This window comes from Cheilinus undulatus, linkage group 3 (genome assembly GCF_018320785.1).
Source record: "Cheilinus undulatus linkage group 3, ASM1832078v1, whole genome shotgun sequence".
In the NCBI taxonomy this organism is placed as follows: Eukaryota; Metazoa; Chordata; class Actinopteri; order Labriformes; family Labridae; genus Cheilinus; species Cheilinus undulatus.
In genome coordinates this window covers 30,320,548-30,344,943 of record NC_054867.1, presented here as the reverse complement: position 1 = coordinate 30,344,943, position 24,396 = coordinate 30,320,548, and the positions used below count along the sequence as shown (strand labels likewise).

General features: G+C 40.6%; 1 protein-coding gene across 4 annotated transcripts in view; it reads left to right on the top strand.

Annotated features, from left to right (window-relative positions):
- Positions 1-24,396, top strand: part of celsr2 (cadherin, EGF LAG seven-pass G-type receptor 2) — an 87,901-nt gene that overhangs the window by 10,471 nt on the left and 53,034 nt on the right. For all 4 annotated transcript variants that reach the window (XM_041783527.1, XM_041783526.1, XM_041783525.1 and 1 more), the window contains exon 2: positions 21,893-22,600. In XM_041783527.1, the coding sequence (XP_041639461.1) occupies positions 21,893-22,600 (708 nt within the window). The remainder of the gene's footprint in view (positions 1-21,892; positions 22,601-24,396) is intronic.

Here is a 24,396-nt window from a genome sequence, read left to right as displayed (position 1 = left end):
TACCCCTCTCTCTTTCTCTGTCCTTCCCTCCTCCCTTTGACTGTTGTCCCCCTCATCTCTCTCCCCTGTGAAAGGAAGAATGTCTAAGAGAAATGCTTTGTTAAGCACCCAGTTGTCATGGTGAACCCAGCAATGCCTGAGAAATTCCTTGTGGGTGGGGACGAGGGGTAAGGTCCCTTTTGTGGAAGTGAGGATGGGGGGGAGGGAAGGCACATAAAGTTCTAAAGAGTGACTGTCCCTCCTCTCCTTCTTTCCAGTGAAGCATGTAAGGCTTCCTTTCGACCTGTATTGCTGCAGGACATGATGACCTGTCCTGCCGGCTGTGAACTTTTTTACAGGACATGCATCAAGTCAGCCGACACCTGACTGCAGATATAAACTTTCCATCGGCGGTGTTTTTAAAGGCCATAGCTTACTTTCCATATGACAAGTCTTGAGAGGCGGTGAAACATTTAAAGCTCCTGGTGATATGATAGCGTTGTCTTTCGGCTCTTTGAGTTGTGACACAGATGCACTCAGAGGGTGTCTGGTTTCTAGCTGCCAGCTTATTTCTTTAGATGCAGAACATCCTCCCGTGGGCCTTGCTCCTCCTTGCTCGGGTGCATCGAATGTCCGGAGGAGCCGAGCTTAGGTGGGGGTGAGGATGACATCATCTGTGTATTAGGAGGGGAAGTGGTGTTTTGGGATTAGGGCTGGTGACTCGCTGGGGTGAGGAGACCTTGTGATGCTTGCATATATCTGAGCGTTGTCCTGTATTGTCCCCGCCACCTTAACAGACAATGGGGTTTGCTCTGTCTGGGATAGCCCCCCTCAGCCCCCCCTTCTGTCTTTGTGTCCACTTGTTTGCCCCTGCGCTGGTGTTGTCACGACAGTTCCACCAGGCTGGCAATTCATCCATGAATGATCCTTTTTACTGTACCATCTCCCCTCAAGTGAACTGCTGACTAGGCACATAGGATAAAGATACCATACTGTCCCCTACTACTAGGGAATAACTTATGTAGCAGCTACACCTGCAGAAGTGCAATATGTGGTAAGATTGTTGAGTATATAAGCACTGCTTGATTATGGCAAGAATCAAAAACTACAATTATTTTGATTGGTATTGGGATCGCGTTTGTTAAATACAAGCACTCACTGATTTTACATTTGCATTTATTGAACTTCAACACAAAACAAAGATTAAATGAAAATAAATGAATGAAAAGCCTAAACATATAAAAAACAACGACTTACAAACAACTACAACATGATCGTGTGAAGCCAAAATTGTGAGTGAAATTAAAATTCACTTAAATTCTGGCACTTGTGTATATAGCTGCTCCTAAAACTCTGAAAATACTAAAAATATTTTCTAACAAAAGACATTTTCTACTGAATATGTCAGCAGAGTAACCTGAATCAGTACACGTTGCAACTAAAAAAGATCTCAAAATGTGATTGTTATCCAAAAGAAAGGCACACTGGATGGGAATACCTTTCTAGAAGTGTTGTTTTTAAAATTGACAAGCTAAAAAACTGGACAAAAACTGAAAGAAAAATTCTTACCAAAGCCCAGTAGCTAACTGCTTGAATAAACTCAGCACAGAAAGTATTTAAAGTTGTGTTTGGTAGATTATTTCCTTTTTGTAACAATACTTCTTGGCATTAAATCTCATACATTGAAAACCTGTTTATTCCCTTTTTAAATGGTGCCGCATTAGTAAGGAACATGCATTTGTGGGATGAGCAGCAGAGCTTAGTATGTGGGTTATGCCCATGCAAATTTGTCAGTGCCAAACAGCTTATGTTGTTGTTGCTATTGAGCTTCTGATACTTAGGGTGCTGACAGTCAGGTGCTTGATTGTCAGTCTCAATGCATAGAGATAGTGAGATGAGATTCTTAAACCAGTGGCAATCCCATATCTCCACAGTCTGGGACTGAACTCTATCCTCCGAGATGACAATGCTGGCCCCCACATTCTGGGGTTTTTCAGAGACTACCTCCAGAATTTGGGAGTGGAGAGGAAGGAATGGCCTGCCAGCAGTCCTGATCTCAACCCCATTAAACACTTGTGGGATCAGCTTTGGTGTGCTGTTCATGCCGGCGTGACCAACACAACCAGGTTGGCTGACTTGCGACAAATGCTGGTTGTAGAATGGGATCCCATCCCACAGCAGTGTGTGACCAGGCTGGTGACCAGCATGAGGAGGAGGTGCCAGGCTGTTGTGACTATGATTGGTTCTTTCCCACGCTACTGAGGCTTCTGTGTGTTCAACGATTTCATTGTTATAATGCCAATATGTCTTGCTTCTTCAGACTTCAATCATCCAATCCACCAAACAAGAGTCAATGGCAGAATAAGCTGTTTGGCATTGACAGAAGATTTGGAAAATTTTTCATAGGCACAACTCACATACTCAGCTCTGCTGCTCATCCCACAAATGCATGTTTCTTACATGCATTTGTGTGAGTTAGGACATTAATATACTTTTGAAACATTTAAAAGTTAGGCTTTCAAAATGATGATAGCGCCCTCTTTGATACCACATGCTTTTGAATTCTACCATCTTTGTGATTTTAATTCAGCAGCATTGTTAAGTGCAGGAGCTTTACAAAACCTCAGATCTTCAGTCGTAGATTCCTTCTGAAGCTCCTGCACACTGTTTAAATTGTACAAATGCACTATCAGTATTTTGGTACTTACACATTGCCTACTTATTTGTTCAATTTAGAAAATTAGGAGTCTCCTGTAGTTATACAGAAGCATACCTGGGACTTTTATTTGGTTGGCCATGATATGGAAACAGGTATCAGTCTTTTTCTATTTTGACCAGAATCGTATCGAGGTTTAAATTGCTGATACTGTGACAACTTCAGGTTAAAGTATATCAGTAACTTGAAATGGTAGGCTGGAGCTAAAAATCATTTTGTTGTCTAAGCGCCTATCTTATTTGAAGAACAGTCTTATATAAACAGTTTTATTTAAATGAAAAGATCTTTTTCACAATATCCACTTCTGTGTTAACACTGCAAAGCACGTGGCTTGGCCAGATTCCATGTCTTTCATAAGGCAGATCCATCTTGCAGAGCTATGGGCTGAGACGCTGGTTTCCAGTCACAGAATGAACAGACTGAGTGTCAGTTTAGCTCAGCTAGTGGAACAGATGCTCATATAAAGAGGCTAGAGTCCTCAACATGCTGGTGGTGGTATTGATTCCCAATCCTGGTACTGTTTGTTGCATGTCTTTCCTGCTCTCTCTTCTCATATCTGTTTCTCTTTAGGTGTCCTATCAAAATAAGCAGAAAAAAATAGATAATAAAAGAACTGGCCAATCAGGGTCATTTGAGGAGAACAAGGCACTAGCTATGGGCGTGGTGTAGTTGTACTGCAGGTCTGTAAACAATGGTGCCTCATGAAAAGATTGGCATGGGGGAAGTGATATTTTTGCTCTTCTCCTGACCAGCTGTGGCAGAAGTTTGATGTGAAAAACGATAACAGTAGCCTTTTATTTTAAAGGTTCTGTCTTTCCCAAACATCGTGTACAGACTGATGCCTACATGGATGTGGACATGTGAAACTGTCTATCTGGCGTGTAAGGTTTGAGTCATTTTAATTAAACTAATAGTAAGGTGTTGATTTGTGTTGATGTAGGGGTGTCAAACAGTAAATGTTATGAACCACTGGTTTTTAACATTTCACACCAGGGACTGAAAGTTTCTGCAGACTGAACATGAGGCATGAATGGCCTTTTACAGTAGACAAAGCATTTTATTCTAACTATAGCCACATTATCCTCACTCTAAGTATGACAGATGATGTTTATTCAACAGCCCGTTACCTTTACGCTAGATTGCACTCATTTATTATCTAATCAGAGCGAGATTTCACACTGACCTGGTTTCTTATGCTTTAACTCTGAGGGGCCAACTGTAAACATGGGGTTGTTAGACACAAGGGTAAGAGGTGTGACTGGTGGAGGTGCTGAACCAAAGCAAGAGGGAGTTTAAAATGTTTTATCACTGCCTTATTTATATGAACACTGACAGGAGGGCAGTAGGCTCTGAAAAACAGATGGTTCTTGTACAGCTTTAGCGCTCTGATTGTCTTCTCTCAGTTTGATGGCCATTAATGGATGAGCATCGCTATTTATACACTGACGTACAGATGGATTATTTTTCAGAGATTTAACAATTTTTCCCTGTTTGTGTATCCAAAAATAATTTTCTTTTGACAGCACTCAGACATTTAACTGTCTAAAAAAAGTTAATGAAACAACCCTTCCCTGTTTGGGTCGCCTCCCGCTCCTTTAAAAAGTATTTAAATAAATGTCAGAATTGTTCTTGTCTAACTAGATACAAAGTATCAATATCTTTTAAATGACTATTGGTATGTTTGAACAACAGCCTCATGCTTGGTCACGTCTCTGCATGCTAATTTCTCTTTACTATTGCGCTGACAGCCGTTTTCCTTTGATATGCAAATGTTCTGATTGGATGGGTTCAAATGCTTTTCTGCAGCTCTAAAGCCGCTTCACTATAGAGGAAGAATCCCTGGAATGTCCTCTTTTTGTGGTTTTCAGATACAGCAGAAAAGTGTCATCAGGGAGATGCCGTGGCAGCGTCCACAAATGAGTACGAATGGCCTCTCTCCAACACAGTCAGCTTTCCTCCTGAATGGAGAAATCAGTAGAGGGATTGTGGGTCTGCTCTGACTCCTCTGGATGGAAATCCTTGGGCTGACATTGAGCTACACAAGCAGTTTTCATTATTGACTCCTCGGTCACTGTAGGCTTTAGGTGGTGCAGTGTTGTGCTTATCCTTCCAGCTGATCTTTTTTTTTTCTTACTACTTAAGCTTAATTGCTCTGCAGCTGAAGATAAAGCAGCCACTTAAAGAGCTACTTGATTAAAAATAACAGTATTATTTCAAAAACAAGGTCAGAGATGTATTATTATTGTTTGACTTGTAGTTTTTTCTTTGCTGAAACAAATCAAAAATGTACATCCTCATACACAGTGGAATAGAACATTGCACATTATGAAGCCTAGTGTAATTTGTGTTGCCTGATATAACGGCTCTAACAGTGCTCACACACAGATAGCAGCCAATCTGCTGTGTAGGCGTTTGAGCATGCCGCTCGTTCCGTCCTTCGAGGGTGTGATGTGCAAGAAGTTTTTCTCTTGTTCATGAGCTGTTGATGTTCAAATGTGTTTTTATTTCATGGTACAGCTTTTTTACTAAGAATGGGATCAAGAATAGGGATCACAACGTGATTTAAATGAGGAGCTTTATCTCAGATATATGTCTGCTCCAGTCTGATGTCACTGTATGCTGAGTGGTCTGAGAGAAGCTTAAGCTTCGTCTCAACCCTAATGTTATGTTTCCTCCTCGAAGCTCATCATTTCTCGATTACAGTGTGACATAATTAAACAAAAAATGTAACAATAGAGTTTAAAATAGAGTGGGTATTTGCAGATAGCGTATTTTGCTTCCTTTAAAGAAAGCCACAAGATTAAATATTATGCCTGTGATATGATTACAATATAGGTGGTCTTATCTTTTGGGGATTTGCTATAAGAGAAGATAAATACCACTTTTAACGTCAGAAACTAAAATGTATACTCGGCCAATCACTGAGCTATAGCAACCTCTGAGCTCACCAAGTCCATACACAAGCAAAGAGCACATAGAGGCCATGCTCATTTATACTTTATTACCTCTGCCAAGGAGGTTATGAGATTGGGTGGGTTTGTTCATTTTTTAGTTTGTTAGCAACATAACGCAAAACATTATGGACGGATTTTGATGAAATTTTCAAGAACTGTCAGAAATGGCATAAGGAACAACTGATTAGATTTTGGGACTGATCCGGATCACCGTCTGGATCCAGGAATCTTTTTGAAGGATTCTGTACTATTGGGAGATAGGGCTAATGACGGAGCTCTGCGCTGTTACCACTTTACATCAGCAGATAGCAGGCATGAGTAACTTATTCAAAGTTTTGGAGTGTATAGACTTTGTAAGACACACGCCTGGTCGAGGAGACGAGTCGGAGTGTAACACATAGAAAGACAGCAAATTGTAGCAACAATACTCACAATGCTGGGAGGAATAGAGGAATATGCACCATCTGCCATGACTTTCAGTCATCCAGTAGGACCATGGGTGCTTCCGCCATGACTGCCCACACGTAGCGAAGCCAATGCTTTGCCTCACCATGTCTCCACCCCACCGGGGAGGGAGTAATTGGCGAATTCGATTTTGGGAGTCACCCGGATCACCATCTGAATCCAGGAATGTTTTTAAAGGATTTTTCACTATTGGAGATAGGGCTGATGGCAGAGGTCTGCCCTCTCTGAGTGCTTTTCTAGTTGGCTCTGGTTTCTGGAATAAGTATTCAAAAATGATTTACATTACAAATGGCATGAACAACATACAGATTTAAAAAAGCACGGGCAAACTAAGTTTGTGTGCTGGTTCAAATGAGTTTGGTATTTGTGCTTCTCAGTGGGAATTTGCACTTAAACCCCTCAGTGTTGCCCTGGGAGAGCGTGCTACAGTCCTCGTAGGGAGGCTTTTCTTGACTTCTGAAGGCTCGATATTGAAGTGAGCCGCTGTAGCTGGACGGGGGCTTGGCAGGTGTCGTTAAAGTATTTTATGCGGAGCGTAGTGGTGGAGGCGGTGGGGTGTCAGCTTCAGCCGTTGCTCGTCTAGCAGGGGGTCAGGAAGAGGGAAGGGGGGTGGGGGGTATAAGGGTAATGAGATGAAAAATCTGTCCCTTCTTTTGCAATGCATAGCCCCCAACCCCCCAGACCAGTCGTTAGCCTCCATTCAAGCAGCATCTCAGTAAGTTTCACCTTTCAGCCCTAGTTAATTCAAGCAGGCCGCTCCTCAGCCACATTTTTCTGCGTCCCTTTTGATCAGCAGGACTTGAAATTCCAGCTTTAAATGAGATCAACACCAAGCAGAGTGGAATTAGTTTTAATCAAGGAGACATCCGATAAGCTTGATCTACGGAGACTTCTTCAACATGGTGATGAACTTCTACTCTCTCGCTCTTTAACCCACATCAGGACTCATTAGAGTTTCCCAGAGCTGATTTTATTTTCTTCAATTGAACTTCACCTCTCTGAACAGTGGGAATCATGCCTTGATGGATGCTGTCTGCTCCTATATGTCTACCTTTAAAAGCCACAAACATCCTCCACAAAGCAAAACATCTGAAAAATATTACCTAGAACTACATTTTTATCATATTTTTAATCTTCCTCCGTGACTCCTGAAATGTGCACAACCCACACCTGTCTTTTGTTTTTACTTTCTGTGTGTATAGGAATAGTTGCCCCTCCAGTTGTCGTCAGTAGTTTATCTGCCTCGTCCGATTTCACCCTTGCATGGATTTACAGTCAAGTAGGCCCCTGATGGTGGGTCCTAGCACCTGCGAGCAGCAATCTCAAACTTGCCATAAATGTGTCAAGGTGACGACACAAGTGAACGAGTGAAATGTAATACATTAGTGCAGGTCACTCACATACACACATGTACAGTAGGAGAGCTCCAGTAATTAATGCATGTGATTCAAGACTGTTCCAAGGGCAGAGTATTTAACTCTAATTAAATTAAAGTGTGTCCTGTTTGTGGCCCTGCAGGGACTTCACCCACAGCTCACAGCTCTCCGGTTTGTTTGCTTGCTGTATGATGTGCTGTCTTTCTGTGACCTTGTGGGGGCTTTGTGGTGTGGTGTTTGTCAGCAGTATGCAAAAATGACACTTTTGACAGTAGTTTCACACTATATTACTTGTAAACCATGTTTCTGATGTCAGTCAGCTGTTCTTCTGCCTCAGAATAAGTGAGCTTGTTAAAGTCTCAGACTGAAATGTTGAATTTAACTCAAAGGTGAAAGGAGCATGATCTTATCTTCCAACCAAGGTTGAACATGCAGGACTAAAGCCTTTTATCACATTTTACATCATTTGCAGTATTGATACAAAAGCCTTTTCCAAAAATGCTCTTCTGAATTACTTTTTTATTTCTTTTTTTTTTTGCTTGTCCAAATGTGGGTGTTTTATTTTTTTTTTCAACAATATATTTATTGAATTTTGCTTATATAAGTAACAAACAAAAATTAACATGCATGAGTGCTACTTAACAAAAGCACTCAACACACTAACTTATAACATCACTTCTCAGATCTATACCATCTTCCATACAGATCATTATACATACAAAAATAGCATGTAAAGACATAACTGAAAATACAGAAAAAGATACATTTAAAGGCATTTCACTGTTTTCTTGGAATTGATTCAAAAGTCCATGTTGCAAAGTTTCCATCACAAAAAAAAAACTCAATCTTCCTCTTCTCCCTCTGACAGATCGATATTTTTCACAAAAGTGATGAATGGCCCCCATATTTTTTCAAACAGATCCTGTTTTCCTTTCCTTATGTATGTCACTCTCTCCAGAGGAAATGTAACAAGCATTTGTCTAACCCAGTGAGTAACATTTGGTCTCTAGGTGTTTTTCCAAAATATTGCAATGCAAATCATTATCTGATCATTTTAGTAAAGTAAAGTAAAGTAAAGCATTTTAAACCTCTTCCCAGAATTGATTAATCTTAAAACACTGCCACATACAATGAAACAAAGTTCCCTTCTCATCAGTACATTTTATACATATATCTGGGATATTTCCGTTATATCTGTTTAATTTAACTGGTGTGATGTATGTTCTCATTGTCCATTTATACTGTAGCAGTCTTTGTCGAGTATTTATTGACTGAGTGTGGACCTTTTTACAGACTGATTCCCAGTCTTCTGCCGTCATATCCATTTCTAGGTCTTTTGTCCAGGTATTCCACTTGCAGTTAGAATTTTCAGTTGAGTTAGACATTAGCAGGTTTTATAGCTCTGATATAGCACCTTTGCTTAAACTGTCTTGAGACACTATTCTCTCCAAGTTAGATTTTAAGGGTTTGTCTAAGACATTATTCTGGCTTGATCTAACAAGGCTTCTAACTTGAAGGTATTTGAAAAAATCTGAATTACTTTATTTTATAAATGACTTTACAAAAATCAGGACAGACTGTACTGTCTTCTTGATTTGCCTGTTTACACATAACCCTCACAGCAGGAGGTTTTTACTGTTGGGCAGGAGGGGGGGGGTGTCAAGCAGGACATGATATAAAAAGGAGGGCGCAGCAGTAGAGGATTAGGAATGGATTTTTAACCCCTTTTCTGGCCAATTTGGCCACTTTTTGTTCATTTTTTTCACACATTTTTGACACCTTTTGCCCTTATTTCCTCTCTTAACCTCTCAAATCACATTTAACCCAATTTCTTGCCTCTATGAACCCATTTTTGACTCTTTGTAACCCCCCTTTCACGGCATTTTCTTTCCATTCCTGCTACTTTTAAGCCATTGTTGACACCTTTTCGCTCATATTTTGCCCCTTTGCCTCTTATAACGCTTTTTTCCTCTTGTAACCCTTTTTTTTTTTGCTAATTTTAACCCATCTGCACCTCTTTTAACCTATTTTTTCCACATTTTGCCCTAATTAAACCTTTTAAAAATCCCTTTTCATCATTCTTTTCTGTTGCTTTTAACCATTTTTCTACACTTTTTGACACCATTTCACAATTTTTTGCCCATATGTCTCCTTTAACTCTTTTTCTTTCACTTTTTAAAACCCTCTGAACCACTTTATCCTGTCCATTCTTGCATCATTTAACCCATTTTCAACATATTTTTTGACATATTTTCACCACTTTAACTTCTTTTTTCTTGCAATCCTTTGACCTCTGTCTATTGCAGTTATTTAATCTTTTTTTTTTCCTTAAAGTTGACCCAATTTCTTCTTACTTTATTATTTGGAACCTGACATTTGTGCACTTCATGGCTCAGCTGTGAAATCTGGCATTACTTTCAAAATAGTTAAGTTCGGTGTGCCAGAAAAGAGGTTTACATTTTGTAAACAGTTATATTGTACTACAGCATAAATAAAGATTTCAGTTTTTGAAGGATATTAACGTGTTTACCTCAAACGGCTTGCTTACATTGAATTTCTTGGATATTACATGCAGTGTTCACACACTGGTTCATCCTGTCACTGAGTTTACACAGGCAGCTCATCCTGAAAGTTTCAGGAAATTTTCAGGAGTTTCGTATATACGAGCACTTCTGACGGATGTTTTAAAGTGGCATTATCATTAGGCAATGGCTGATAACTGATAATGGTTATTTTGCTCCAGAATAATTTTTTTTAAATCCCTATGATTTCAGAATATGATTACAACATCAGAAAATTGTTAAACCACATCATTTTAATGCGTTTGTCCTCCTGGTCTGTAAACATAAGCTGCATTTATTTGGCTACAGTGTATTTATTTAATATCTTGTTATCATTTGCAGTTTTCACTGCAAGAATGTCTGCCCCTTTAATGTATATTTGTTTGTTGCAGATCTAATTAATTTCTTGCTTATAACTCTGTGTCATTTGGAAATTTGCACTGTTCAGAGTATATAAAGCCTTTAGCTGTTCTGTTTTCCAGTGGACCAATGAATGTATAGACAACTATCACCACAAACCCTGATCTCAGAAATATTTGGGATTTCTTGTTCAAATTCTGGATGTACAAGAAGAGAAGCCATTGAAGGGTTTAAGAAGTTAAAGGGGTTTAACCCCTGTTTATTAGCATTGCTGTTAAATGGCACCATTGGATTGTCTCATCTAAAAAAGTGCATGTGTATTATGTCAGATCTTAGTTATGGCTCAAAGCAGAACTTTTGTTTGCACCAATTTAAATTAATTTGTTGCTTCAGGTTCAGCAGACTGATCACATAAAAGCTGCTCTCAAAGTTTACTCTGACACTTTCTGAGTAAAAGTATTTCTTTTGATAAAACTGCTTATTTTGATCTTCGCAGTTATATAAGTATTATATTTTTAATTTGACATCTTTGAATTTATAATGCATTCTTAGAAGTTTGATACAGACGGTCCCAGATCTCACTGCACCATCCTGGGACAGTCAAACAGAAAGTAACCCCCCCCCCCACGTGTTCATTTCTGAATAAAAGCCACATTTAAAGCCTGTAAGTTTACAGAGTGTTCCTCTGGTTCAAAATGCTGTGAACTGTAAATACATCCACAGGCTTTAGCCCTGCAAAGTGATTTTTAATTTATGATCTCCCTATTGATCTTGGGAACGGGACCCCGGCTTTGCGCTCTTTGATGTAGTGAGCTCTCTCTGCGTGCTGCACATACTGTAGTGAACTGATGCTGAACAACTAAGACAGCCTCTGCTCAACCTCATTACCTTCTTACCCGGAGGTTCCCCTCAACATGACACACTTCTGCTGAAAAACACGGAGCTGCCTCTGAGGAGTACCAGCCGCTCGGGATCTCAGAATTAACGGCCTTTGTTTGATTGTGGCGTTCTTAATGTGGCATCATTAGACATGTGATGAATGGCTGCTTGAGAGAGCTGCTTGAGTGCGATTATTTATCGTCTCTCTGCTGTCACTGTGATAAATAGTATCTTTATAGTGTCTCTAATGTGTTTCCCCTCCCTACTTAAACTAGAGGGTGTTTTAACTGGCTCAGGGTTTAACCTGTACTTCAGGAGGCGGAGCAGTAAGGTTTAAGGTCATACAGTATGTACAGTATCTGCTAAAGCATCTCTGAGCAAAAGACTGGATAAACAACAGCTACAGCTTTGTAAATTAAGATGACTATAAATCAGTATGTAGTTGAACCTGATGGCATTCTTGCAAGTCAGTCCAACACCTAACTTGTCTACCCCATACAGACTGCCTGTGATTTGTGTATGGACATGCAGACCACTTTTAACACCTTTTTTATGTCAAATCTGATTGAAAATGTTGGTTTTTCACAAATGTATGCAGAGCTGGTATTCCACATTTTTATCTCAGAGACTTGCACATGTGACGTGATTGACTGCAGATGCCATCGCATGCAAGCTGGACCTATGTTAACTTCCTAACATGCAAGCCAATGTTAGCAAGCACCAGCATGCAGTAAGCATTCATGTATGCATATTTCTAACATGCAAGCTGATGTATGCTTTTATATTAGCAAGCACAGCATAGTGAGTAACTCTGATGGCTATTAGATGTTATATTTACAGAGTAAATATAACATCTATATATATAAGAGTATCTATATATACTCTATATATATAAGAGTATGAAGCTGCTCCACTAGCAGGTATTGTACTGGATGTCACCTGTCCAGTTTATAAACACCGACCCCTCAGGTCTGTCATGTTAGTAGCAGGAAATATCCTGGATAGAGTCAGGACAGAAAATTGGACAGTTTGTACTGACAATTTCAGTCCCTTCTGAAAAATTTCAGGACATTTTTATGTCAGATTGCAGAATGTTGTGTGTCTCACTATGGCCACGATGCCAGATTAGGCGATCACAGGGCCGTAAATTCAGGCCTTGACTTGACCAACTGACATTACAGAGACTAAAAAGAGGGATTAATTATTACAATGTGATGATGTTAGAAAGAAGAGAGCTGGACGGGATTACACCCAGAAGGTAGACTGAAAGCAAACATACTGTTCTACTCTGCTATACTGCATTTGTTTGTCCATCTTAATGTTATTACATGTGATACACTACCTTGATGCTAATGCTACAGCTGTTGCTCACAGGGTCGCTGTAGTGCATCTGCTATTTCTCTTTAACATCTCTCTCATGTCTTTCTGTTGTGGCAGTTCCTCTATGACACATCATAAAGGCAGAGATGTTGTTGTCAGAGCTAAACAAACTTTTCCTCTGTCTCAGTGTCTCATCTCACAGCATAAACCTTGTCATGTTATCCTTCACTTTGCCGTTTGTTTTTTTTACTTTTGTGACTGCTGCCAGTGCAGACCTCTCTGTGTTCTCATTGGTCAACGTCACAGAACAAATTGTAGATCCTGATCTATCAAGAGTAGAACTTCAAATAGAACCAGAGGTATGAAAATGAAATCACTGTATTTACACAAAAATCCCAGGAGGGAGAAAAAGTAGGGACGTCACACTGCAAGAGCATGTGTCATGTCAACGCCCATAATCAGGACAGAGGATTGACGAAGAGATGTGACGTTGCAGTCGGGCTAAAATCTGTCTGAGCTGGCCCTAAGGGAGTAAAAATGGGAAAGATTTCTGGGCCCTAGCTGCCATTTCAGAGCCAATTGAGATGAGAAAATATAAAGTTCAGTCTACATTTAACAATTGACAACAACATTTTTATTTTCAAGCTAAATTCTCTCTTTTATTAGAGCAATACATGCAACCACACATTTTATTGTTGTCTGTTTCCAAATATCAGCCTCATCTTCTTAGTGGTATGAGCCATTTTTGTGTGTCTGTTTTGTATTATAAAGTTGTGCCCTGGCTCATTAAACTAACTGTTTGGCTCTGTCTCTCCTTAAGTAAAGGTAAAATGTCTGGAAAATAGCACACTGAGTGAAGCAGTCCCTGCACAATGAATGTAATAGAAGCTTAAACATCACTGTTTGTTCTTGTCTTGATATTCAGTTCAGTTCTACATCTGCAGTTCGTCATTTGCACACACTATGGCAGAGAGCTGTAATTTATCCTCCTACCCTATATTTATCATTAGACTGCTTGTTGACGTCACAGCTTGTAAAAACCTGCTGTCATGAAACTGGAATTTACTGCTGTCTTCAACCACTCATCAGTCATCTGAAGCAGCTCTCTGCTTTTGAGATTGAATACTCCAATACTTTTGCATTGACATTCTTCTTTTTTGAAGTGAAGGCTCAGTGTAAGCCCTCAAACCTTCTCAAGGTATATTCTTCTCTCTCCGTGTCATTAAGTAGCTGTCTCTTGGATTGGTTTTTCACCTCAGTGGTTTCCAGTTTTCTTTGTCTTTAATTTCCCCCTCTATATGCAGGGGAACAAATAAGTACAGATACAATCTTTAAACAGAGAGAGGCATAAATAACAGATAAACTCAGAGGCACAGGGGGAAATTCTGAGGGAAAGGGTTGGGGTTACTTTGGGCTTAATGCAGCTGATGTCTCTGTCCTCAGTAATTTGGTCACACAGTCCTTCTGATCTTTATCCACCATGACTTTGTTGACATTTTCTGGGATTCAGAGGAGAGATTTGATGGCGAGTTTGTGCTCTAATTAGGCCAGTCTCACCGATTTGTTCTTTGAGTCTCTGTCTCTCTCAGCAGTCTATTATCCCAGTCACTGAGGTCCCTGGTAGGCTTGAAACCAAAATCCATTTATATCCGTGTTTCTCAGTAAACACTCCAACCTAAAGGCTGTCTGTGTTCTCACAACAGTCTGGGACGTATATGCAGGCCGTAATTCTTTCACCGGTTGAAACCAGGCTTCATTAATATTTCACAGATTAGAGGCTGTGTACCTCTCTTCCCCGACCTCCTGGCTGATAATTTATGTTCATGAACGTACAGTCAAACATGGCCTCTGTGTCTCTGAGAGATTCTTCTCTGTAAATCTTAATGAGTCAGCTTGTTAACCAGCTCGAGCTTGTCATAAGAGATGCCTTGTGTGTTTTCTTTGCACTTTTGATATGCTTGATTTCTAATAGGAACATGAGTAGAAACAATGAGAGGATTTTCTTTACTTCCTGAATAATTTAACCATCTGACCCACAGCAAAGAAAACAGCTATTTTTTCATACATAGCCTGACTGAGTTAAGAGTTCAAAACCAAAATCAGTGAGTTATCAGGTTCTCAGAAGACAGAACTGATTCAAACTGTAACACCAACTCTTTCTGTACACTAAACATATACATCAAATAGATTTTAGATGATGTTTTTATACCTTTGCATTGTTTTACAGTAAAACTCTGTGTGTAGAAAGAAACATTTGAAACCAAATGCTTTAGTCTAAAATGGGAGCTGTGTCAGACGTACTGGTAAAAGATGCTGAGATGTGTGCCATCATACTGCAAGTGCAGCCGCCATCATTCAACGATAAGAGGGCTGACTGTGGCTCAGTAGGTGGAGTTGGTCGTCTCTCAGCTGGAAGGCTTAAGGTTTGATCCCTGGCTCCTGCAGTCACATGTCAGTGTGTCCTTGGGCAAGACACTTCACCCAGTGGCCTGTGAATGTGTATGGATGAAATTAACTAATACTGAAGGCCACTCTACTTAAGGGCTGCTTGATTTTTTTTTTTTTTTTTTTTAAAGATTTATTTTTGGGCGTTTTTGTGCCTTTATTAGATAGAGGAGGACAGTGGATAGAGTCGGAAACAGGGTCAAGAGTGGGGGAGAGACATGCGGTAAAGGGCCTCAGGCCGGATTGGAACCCGGGCCACCCACGGACATGGGGAGCACCTTTAACCACTAGGCCACCTGCTCACCAAGGGCTGCTTGATTAAAGCAAAAATCATGATAATGAATGTTTTGATTGGTATTAAGATCACTATGATGAAACATGGTTAATCGCTGATTTTACAACATCTGCATCACATGCCATTATCGAACCTGGACACTTTGACAAACTAGCAATAAGGAAAAATTAAAGGAATGTAAAAAACACACAGGATGCCAAAATTATGACTGAAATTGCAACTTGATTAACTACGCAGCACTACTCTACATAGTAGCCTCCATCAATGTGTGAATGTGGAGTGAATGGGCATGAATGGGTAAATGTGACCTGTGGTTTACAAAAGTGCCATGAGTAGTCAGGCGACTAGAAAAGAGCTAAAGAAGCACAGTCCATTACCATTTACTTCATGTGACCTGGTGCAATGAAAAATTCAGCCCCATATGTGTGTTACTGTGTAAGAGCTGCTTGGCTGTGCAGAGAGTGATGGGATACATAGCAACCAGCTTTTCAGGGCCATAATCCTAAAGAAAGTGGTGGTATACTGTGAAGTAAATAAACCTTGTGGAGTGCTGGTTTGATTGAAAAGACTCCTCAGAGACACCAGGGTACCAGCAAGGGTGGACAGCGTGACTCTAGGTGAAATGTCTGTGGATCCATAACAGTTATCGATGTTACCATAAGCTGAGAGCTCCACTATTGGCAGCTGGCAGGAGTACAAACTGTGCTGTGGACTGATGTTGCTGGATGCATCTTACACACCTTTGCTACTTGTATATCTGATTTTAAGGTATTTGTATTTGAGGTAATCACCATTAGGAAGATTTTTTTCCTATTCTTTTCCCTGTTTCCTGTGAGACACCAAAACAATACTTTAACAAATTCTTTGCAAACCAGTGACCATGATCCTGATTCAGATTTGGATTTTTCCCTGCCTAATTGTTAAATCATAAAGCCTCCCTGTTTCTATTTTGCCAATCCTGTGACTCTGTGATAACAAACCTCTGCTTCAATGTACACTCTCCACTCTGCTTGTATTGACGTATGGATCAACACCACCCACACAAACACAGTGCCATACACAGCCCTGGCAGTCCTGCAGCCTCAGTGTGTGTTTAATCTTTTCCCTGGCGCCACTTCCTAGCTGAGAGCATTCCTGGCACCCAGAGGCCCAGAGGGGGTCGAACTCTGCACTGAAAGCAGTGTCACACTTCAGAGCTGGCACCTTGTCTCGTTACCAACTTAGCATCACTCTTTTCCCCCCTCCTTTTTGGCCCTAAACGTACCGCTTACCCTCCGTTCCTCAGCGCAGGATCCCTCCATGGAGAATGACCTCTTTGAGGGATGGTCTGGGTTCTTTCAGAGCAGATTCTCCTCGCGCTCAGGTTCCCAGCGCTGCATCCACGTCTGGATCTTTGCCCAAGCTCCAAACCAAGAATGTGAATTGGCAGAGGACATAATTAAGGAGATGTCTGTCCTTATACATGGCCTAACCTTTAAGAGCCCCTGTTCTCTGGGAGCTGTGTTTTTCTGGCTGCTGATACTTTGAGTATCAGTTATAATATGAACTAAATAGACCAAGGCGGAAACTGTTTTAATTTGTTTTTTTTGTTTGTTTTTTTTTTTTGTTAGTTTCTATCCCATTAGAGATAATGCCAGTGTCAACAGTAGTCTATATGAAATGATCCAACAATTCTTGAAAGGTTAACAAAAGCACAACTTTAATAGGAAGACATTATACCATTTCAAAGAAACACTTCTCACTCTGAACGCTGGAATCATCGTTAATAAAACCGTCAAATCATCTCTAATAGATTGAAGCAGCCTGCTGAGCTCACCTTCTTTCAATAAGCTCTTTGTAGGTGTGTGCGTTACTAGCTGCTGTGTTTTTCTTATTTGCTCTTGGCAAGAGTTTTTTGTGTCATGACTCAAACAGGTCATGGTCATCAAAGTCAATATTTAGACCTGTACAGTGGCTATAAAAAGTATTCACCCCCTTGGATGTTTTGCACTTTGATTTTATAAAGCAATCGTGGTCAATACAATTTGGCTTTTTGACACAAAAAGTTCTTTAATGTGAAAGTGGAAACAGATTTCTATGAAGTTACATGAATAAAATAAAAACACGTAATGTAAAATAAGCGATTGCTTAAATATTCACCCCCTTCAAATCAGTTTTTAATAGGTGCACCCTTGGCTGCAATCACAGCACTGAATCTGTGTGGAAAGGTCTCAGTCTGGACACTACACTGCTCAAGCTCTGTCAGGTTAGACAGGGATTCGGTGTGAACAGTCCTTTTCAAGTCCAGCCTCAAATTCTGTACTGGATTAAGGTCTGGGTTTTGACTCAGTGACTCCAGCACATTCACCTTTTTGTCTTTTAAACATTTCTGTGTAGCTTTCACTGTATGCTTGGGGTCATTGTCTTGCTGGAAAATAAATCCTTTCCAAACTATAGTTCACTTGCAGATTAAGTAAGAGGGTCCTCCAGGATTTCCCTATATTTAGCAGCATTCATTTTATCCTCTACCTTTACAAGCCTTTCTCTTTGCCACTCTCCCATAAAGCTTTGACTGGTGAAAATCTGACAACAGTTGTCTGCGGAGTCTCTCCCATCTCAGCTGCTGAAGCTTGTAACTCGTTCAGAGTAGTCATAGGTGTCTTGGTGGCCTCTCTCACTAGTCTCCTTACAGGGTCGCTCAGTTTGTGAGGACAGCTTGATCTGTGGAGATTTTCACATGTGCCATATTCCTTCCATTTCTTGATGAAGGATTTAACTGAACTTCAGAGGATGTCCAGTGCATGTTCATATTTTTTGTATCAATTTCCTGACCTATGCTTTTCAATAACTTTTTCTCTGAGTGACTTAGAGTGTTCTGTTGTCTTTATGGTGTAATGGTAGCCAGGAATAGTGATTAACCAGTAACTGGAGCTTCCAGAAACAGGTGTCTTTATACTACAATCACTTGAGACACATTCACTGCACTCATTTCACCAACTGTGAGACTATTAACACTGGACCGCTGTTGGATTCGGTCAGTCACTTTAAAGGAGTAAGTATTTGCAATCACTTATTATTTACATTAATTTGTAGAAAACTGTTTTCACTTCAACATTAAATAAGGTTTGTAGTTTTTTTTCTTGTCAAAAAGACAAATTATACTGCCCATGATTGATTTATAAAATAAGCAAAAGGCTGAAACATCAAATAGGATTATTACTTGTTAAAGGCACAGAAAACAACATGTTTTCAAGATTAGATGTGCATTTTTGACAGCTGCTAAAATTATTATTCAACTGACTAAGCCTTAATTGTCATCTGTCCAAAACAGCTGTCAATTTTTGCTTGAGATTTTACTCCTGTAAAAACAGAAAGAATATTTAGAGACATCACCGTAGCCTCCTGGAAATTGTGATGGCTGTATTTTGCTATTTTATCCTACTTCAGCAGTTAAAGCCTGTTTGAGGAGATGTTTGATTACCGAGACTTCCACTTTCAAACCCTGGTCACGCTTATGTATGAGTGATATTTGAGCCATTTGTGCAAATTGTGATTTCTGCTCTCCTGAAAGAGTTTGAAAGGATTCATCCTGTCAGACTGCCATTTAAAAAAAAAGAACTTAGAAAGTTTTCAATCACAGGTTCGGAAAATTTTCCTCAAAAGTTAATTCAAATGAGCTGATGATCAAAATCAGTCATCAGCTGTGATAAATCTGTCTTCTATTGGAGAGCGTAGAACTGCCTTTGTCGAGGCTTCCTGCTATGTTTTCCCCTCCTGTATGCAAGTGTTTCTTGTATACACAGGTGTTTGTGTCTGTGTGTGTTTACAGTAAAGTGTGAATTAGAGGAGCGACTCCGCTTGTTTCTGTTCTTTGATTTTTCCCCACTTCCTCCACTAAGGCCCTGTATTATTACAGTGCTGGAAGCGCTTGACTGAGAGCAGAGGGATTAAAGCCGTGTCAAACATGCTTCTCTGTCTCACTTCCTCTATGACCCCTCCCCTTTTTTTTCCTCCCCCCCTCTGCTGGCACTTACTGTTTAAACGTACCCAGTGCCAAAACAGGGATCTGGTAACTCAGGGCAGAGTGTGTTTGAGTGAGTTCGGCTCGCAGGTTCTGCTCCCTGGCCGACATCCAGACACTTAAAACAAAGCGCCCCATTGATTATTTTAGAGAGAGAGGCCAGGCCTTGTTTTTGTGACACATTTGATTTGATTAAGCCGGTTTTGTGTTTGGCCTTGAGGGTCAGGGCAGGAACCTGATGGCCAGGGGTAAGATAGCGAGACGTACGTGGTCTGTCTCTGAAGCTTTAATGTGAGACTATGTGACTCTTGAAAAACTAAGCTACAACTAGTCTTTCATTCTTTCCAAGTCTCACAACGTATGACTCATCTTATGACGGCGCAATAAAGTGTAAGATTTTGATCATATTTGTTTATTCCATAGTTTTAAGGTGGCTTTATTTCAATTCAACAAATGTTCAGTGCTCCTACACAAATTTAATTTGAGTCTAATCAGTTTAGACAGATGGAGTGCAAGATGCTGTCCGTGTTTTTATGAGGAAGATGCTGACCTCTTGTCACAGATCAGGAGTCTATTTTTACATTTGTTGCAGACTTTCTCTGTCTGCTGGATTTAGAGTAACCTGAGGCTGTAACAGACTCAAATCCATAGGTTTTATGCTTGTTAACTGCCCTTTGTGTTCTTTTGGATTGGGTATTTCAGGATGGAGCCTGTTTTCACAATAATTTTACTCCTCAGTGAGCAGGGCTCTGACTGCTCCTGTCTTTGACTTTCAGCTGATAGGCAGTTTTCCTTTTTTTATTTTAAATGTGGTACAGTGAAAAAATGCAAGACAATGAGCTTAACAATGTCAAAGTGAATGTGCTAGAATAATCTGAATCAGGGCAGGTCAACATAATAAGGCAGAAATCTTTGGACTCGTTCCCCTGTATTAACATTTCCATTACAGCTCCAGTGTGGATAATGAAGGCCCTAACTAACATGGGAAGTAACGTATTGTAAGTTCAAGAGTTACTGTACAATAGAAGACAAAGCAAGACATGTGTACAGTCAAGGTCTAAGAACCAAATGTATAGAAGATAAAACACCAAACTAACAAGAGAAAACACAAGAGATTTGCTGAGCTGAGAAACACTGTAACCGTAGAATTTGGGACTTGCGGCTTTCTGTAGTGCATGTATAATGAAGGAGCATCTCTGCTTCCGGACAAAGAAAAGAGAGAGAGAGAGTCGTGAATACAGGCGTGAAATGGCTGATTAGAAACTTGGAGTGTAGTGAAAGGAGAGATACGCTCGTTCAGTCTGAATCTTGGCATTCTTCTGTTATCTGTTCTGGCACACGAGAAAAACCCTCCCCCCAAAAATCCCCCCACCTACCCATGTGAGCCAAGAGTGCACTACTAAAAAGTGTGATACTCATAAAAATGATTATTTTAATATGATTAGAGGCATTATTGCATCTGAGTCTTCCACTATATACTGATTTTGCCTTTACAGCTACAGCAGTGTTGTTTCTCTGTTTACACATGCGGGTCTCCTGCAAACAGGAGCAGCTGTTGCTTAAATCTGCCACCATGCCTCTACCTGCATACATCCTGCATGTGGTGTTTTAGCAGCTGCTCCATGTGCTGATGCTGAAGTCAGTGTTCACTTTTTTCTGACTACTTCTTAACTCCTGAAACAATATCAGATGCAATAGCTTGTTAAATAAAACTTCGAGGACATTCTTTTGGTGTAACTAGAGACTTGTAGATTTTAAGTCCTGTGCTTCAGACTTCCACTGGTGTCCTAGAGGTTGCTGTTAATCCCAAAAGAATGTTCAAGTTTTTGTTTTAAAAATCAAATGAGACTGGCTCATAGTTAAAACATGGTTCATGTAGATCCTTGAAAAGTTTTAAATAATGCTAAATTTCCATTTGAAATTTAAGGCCATAAAAAGTCTTAAAGAGTCTGTTTTTTTTCAGAGAGAGGTCTTAAATTTTAGCAGACATGATTGTTTTACTGCTTCAAATCGCATCATAGCCTCCCAGACCCTGAATCTATGATTCCAGGTCATAATGCCTCCAACAGAACACCCACAACAACCAATGAGAGGAAGCAGACCGGGTAGCGTCACCACCAGCCAGACGCTACATCCATACACCGGTTACAAACAAACACAACTTCACCTTCATTCCAGCCAGGATTTCATCCATATTTCTTTCCTTGTTTTCTAATTTTTGCTACAACTGTAAGACAAGCCACGACAGCTTTTTGTGGAGGGACAGCAATCTGAGGGTATCGATGTTCATCCATGTTTATGTTTATGCTTTGATTATGCGAGATTCCATGAAATCCCGTGTTTGGGGAACCGTTGCTGTGAGATTGTTGGCTGGTCGGCAGGTATGTGGTCTCCAGTGGTCTGACAGTAAGGCTGAGTTGTCTTGTGCCTGTGCTCAGAGGATTGTCTGTGGTCTCCCACGTCCCTCAAATCATTTGAGATCTGAAAACTGTCTAGTGTTTGGCCAGTCTTACTCACTCCTCTGCTTTCTGGTCTCTTTCAGATGGAGTCCACTCAGTATCAGCTCAGTGCCTTCTCCAGGTCACCATCATCACAGATGAGATGCTGTCTAACAGCATCACTCTGAGGCTGGCCAACACGTCCCAGGAGCACTTCCTCTCCCTGCTGCTCGCTCAGTTTTTGGACGGGGTGGCTCGTGTCCTCTCTGCCGCCCCAGAGGATGTTGTCATCTTTAACATCCAGGACGACACGGACGTCAGCGCTCGCATCCTCAACGTCAGCCTCTCTGTGGCTGTGCCAGCGTTGGGGGAGTCACATCATCGAGCTGCAGGTGTTGACCACAGCGGAGACCAGCCTGGGAGAGGGGTGGAAAGTGGAGGTGGAGAGTTCTTCGGCTCAGAGGAACTCCAGGAGCGTTTGTACTTGAACCGCAGTCTGCTCGCTAAGATTTCCTCCCAGGAAGTTCTTCCCTTTGACGATAACATCTGCCTCCGCGAGCCATGTGAGAACTACATGAAGTGTGTGTCTGTGCTGAAGTTTGACAGCCTGGCACCATTTGTTGCATCAGATACCATCCTGTTCAGACCCATCCATCCCATCGCCGGGCTGCGCTGTCGCTGTCCCACCGGCTTCACGGGAGACTACTGTGAGACAGAAATCGACCTTTGCTACTCAAAACCCTGTGGAGCCCACGGTGTGTGTCGGAGCAGAGAGGGAGGCTTCACCTGCGAGTGCTTTGAGGACTACACAGGTAAGAACCCTCACCTACATTATTTCTACACTGAGGAAGCAGTGCTCTTCTTTTTTGAAGTGTCAGATAATAGGTAGAAGCTTTGTTTTACAAAGCAAAAACCTCTCACATTCATTAAGACCTCACTTTGCACGAAACTGGTCAGAAATATGGACAGGACTGGGCTCTATTAGGATGAGAGGTTGTAGTGTAGCTGTGTGTATATGGATTAATTCTCCTAATAAAGATCAGGATTGAGCTGCTAACATGGCAGCTTAGGTGCTAAAAATCTCTAGACCGTTAGATTTCAGGATGCCACTTATGAAAGCCCCACATACCCTGATTGGATAAGTGGAGCCAGGTTAGCATAAGATTTCTAAGTGATAATTGTGAAATCAGTGTATGGGGCAGGGGTTAAGCACATTGTCCCACAGGAGTTCACCCTGAATAACTTCCTCTCTTCAGCTGTAGTGCCACTAGAGGGTCAAAGTGCACAATTTCTGCCAAGCTGTTCACCTGTAGCCTTCAAAATGTTAATTTCTTCTCCTTCACAAAGACCCCAAGGGGGCTTTAATGTCCACATCTGTCCCATCCTCTTCGTCTCTTTATTGAACCTGCTCTTTATGGAGGCAGATTGTTCTGTACATTGATGACCGTCGCTCTGCAGACAAAGACTGAGTGATGAGTTATTGATCCGGTCATTCCTGTTGCTGTCAGCAGAAAAAGACTAGAATGAATGAGAGATGGCCCTCTAAACAGAGGCGCGGCATTTCTCACTGAAGTGTTTTCTAAATATTTGGAGTAGGTTGCCTTATTTGGCAGATGTGATTAAAAGCATCATATTAGTCTGTGTATTTTCTCTTCGGTTTATTTATATATGTATTTTGGGATAAAGTTGTATCTTTCAAAGCTTGGCATTAACCTTAGCATTCAGCCAAAAAAAAAAAGTATTTATTTATTCTGACGCAAAAAATCTTTGTGCATCCTCAAATCGACTTCCTTTTTGTCACCATAAGAATTTCTCTTTTTGAGTCCTGCGGCTATTTTATAACCTGCATACCTACATTGTTATTCACACCTACACTCATAACTTCATACTGATCTGTAGGAGGAAAAGCCAGAATGATGATATAACAAACCTCGTACATTTCTGAGCCTATTTTTATTTAAAGGCTGGAGATTTTCAGGGGAATCTTTACATGGTGTTAAATTTTTTACAGAAAAAAAGACAGTTTTTCTTTCCGTAGTAGTATTGCTGAATGGTCTAAGGGAAGGAAATCATTAATTATTGATGGCTACAGATGGAGAGCGTCTCCTGGCTGTAGCATGCCCCGTAGTGAAATATACCTAAGATAACAAAAATATATCACAAAGCACAGTGTGTTGTGTAGAAGAGAGAAGATCCCGTTTTCAGGGATAATGAAGAAATAATTTATGACTGTTGGCAGCATATTTGCAGAAATTGTTATTCAGTCTCTGCTCCAAAAATTATTCACATCCTCAAAGGGTTAAAGACTGTCTGCTCATGTGCTTTATAGTTAAGGGGAAGAGGGAGAAGTTGAAAAAGAGTTTAAAGAGGAAAGCGATTTAATATGTTAATTTATACAGCATGAATATTTGGGTAATTGCCCCATCTTCATGTTGAGGGGTTAAGTGGGTCACACTCTGACTTTTTAATGTGATTTAAAGATTAATTTCATCTTTGAAGCATCATGATAGTAGATTTGTTATGAGCTGTGATGCAAAGGAAATAAATGTGTTTACTCGAGTACTTAAAGCTCCTGTTAAGCACCATCCGATCTTTGGTGGTCAAAGAT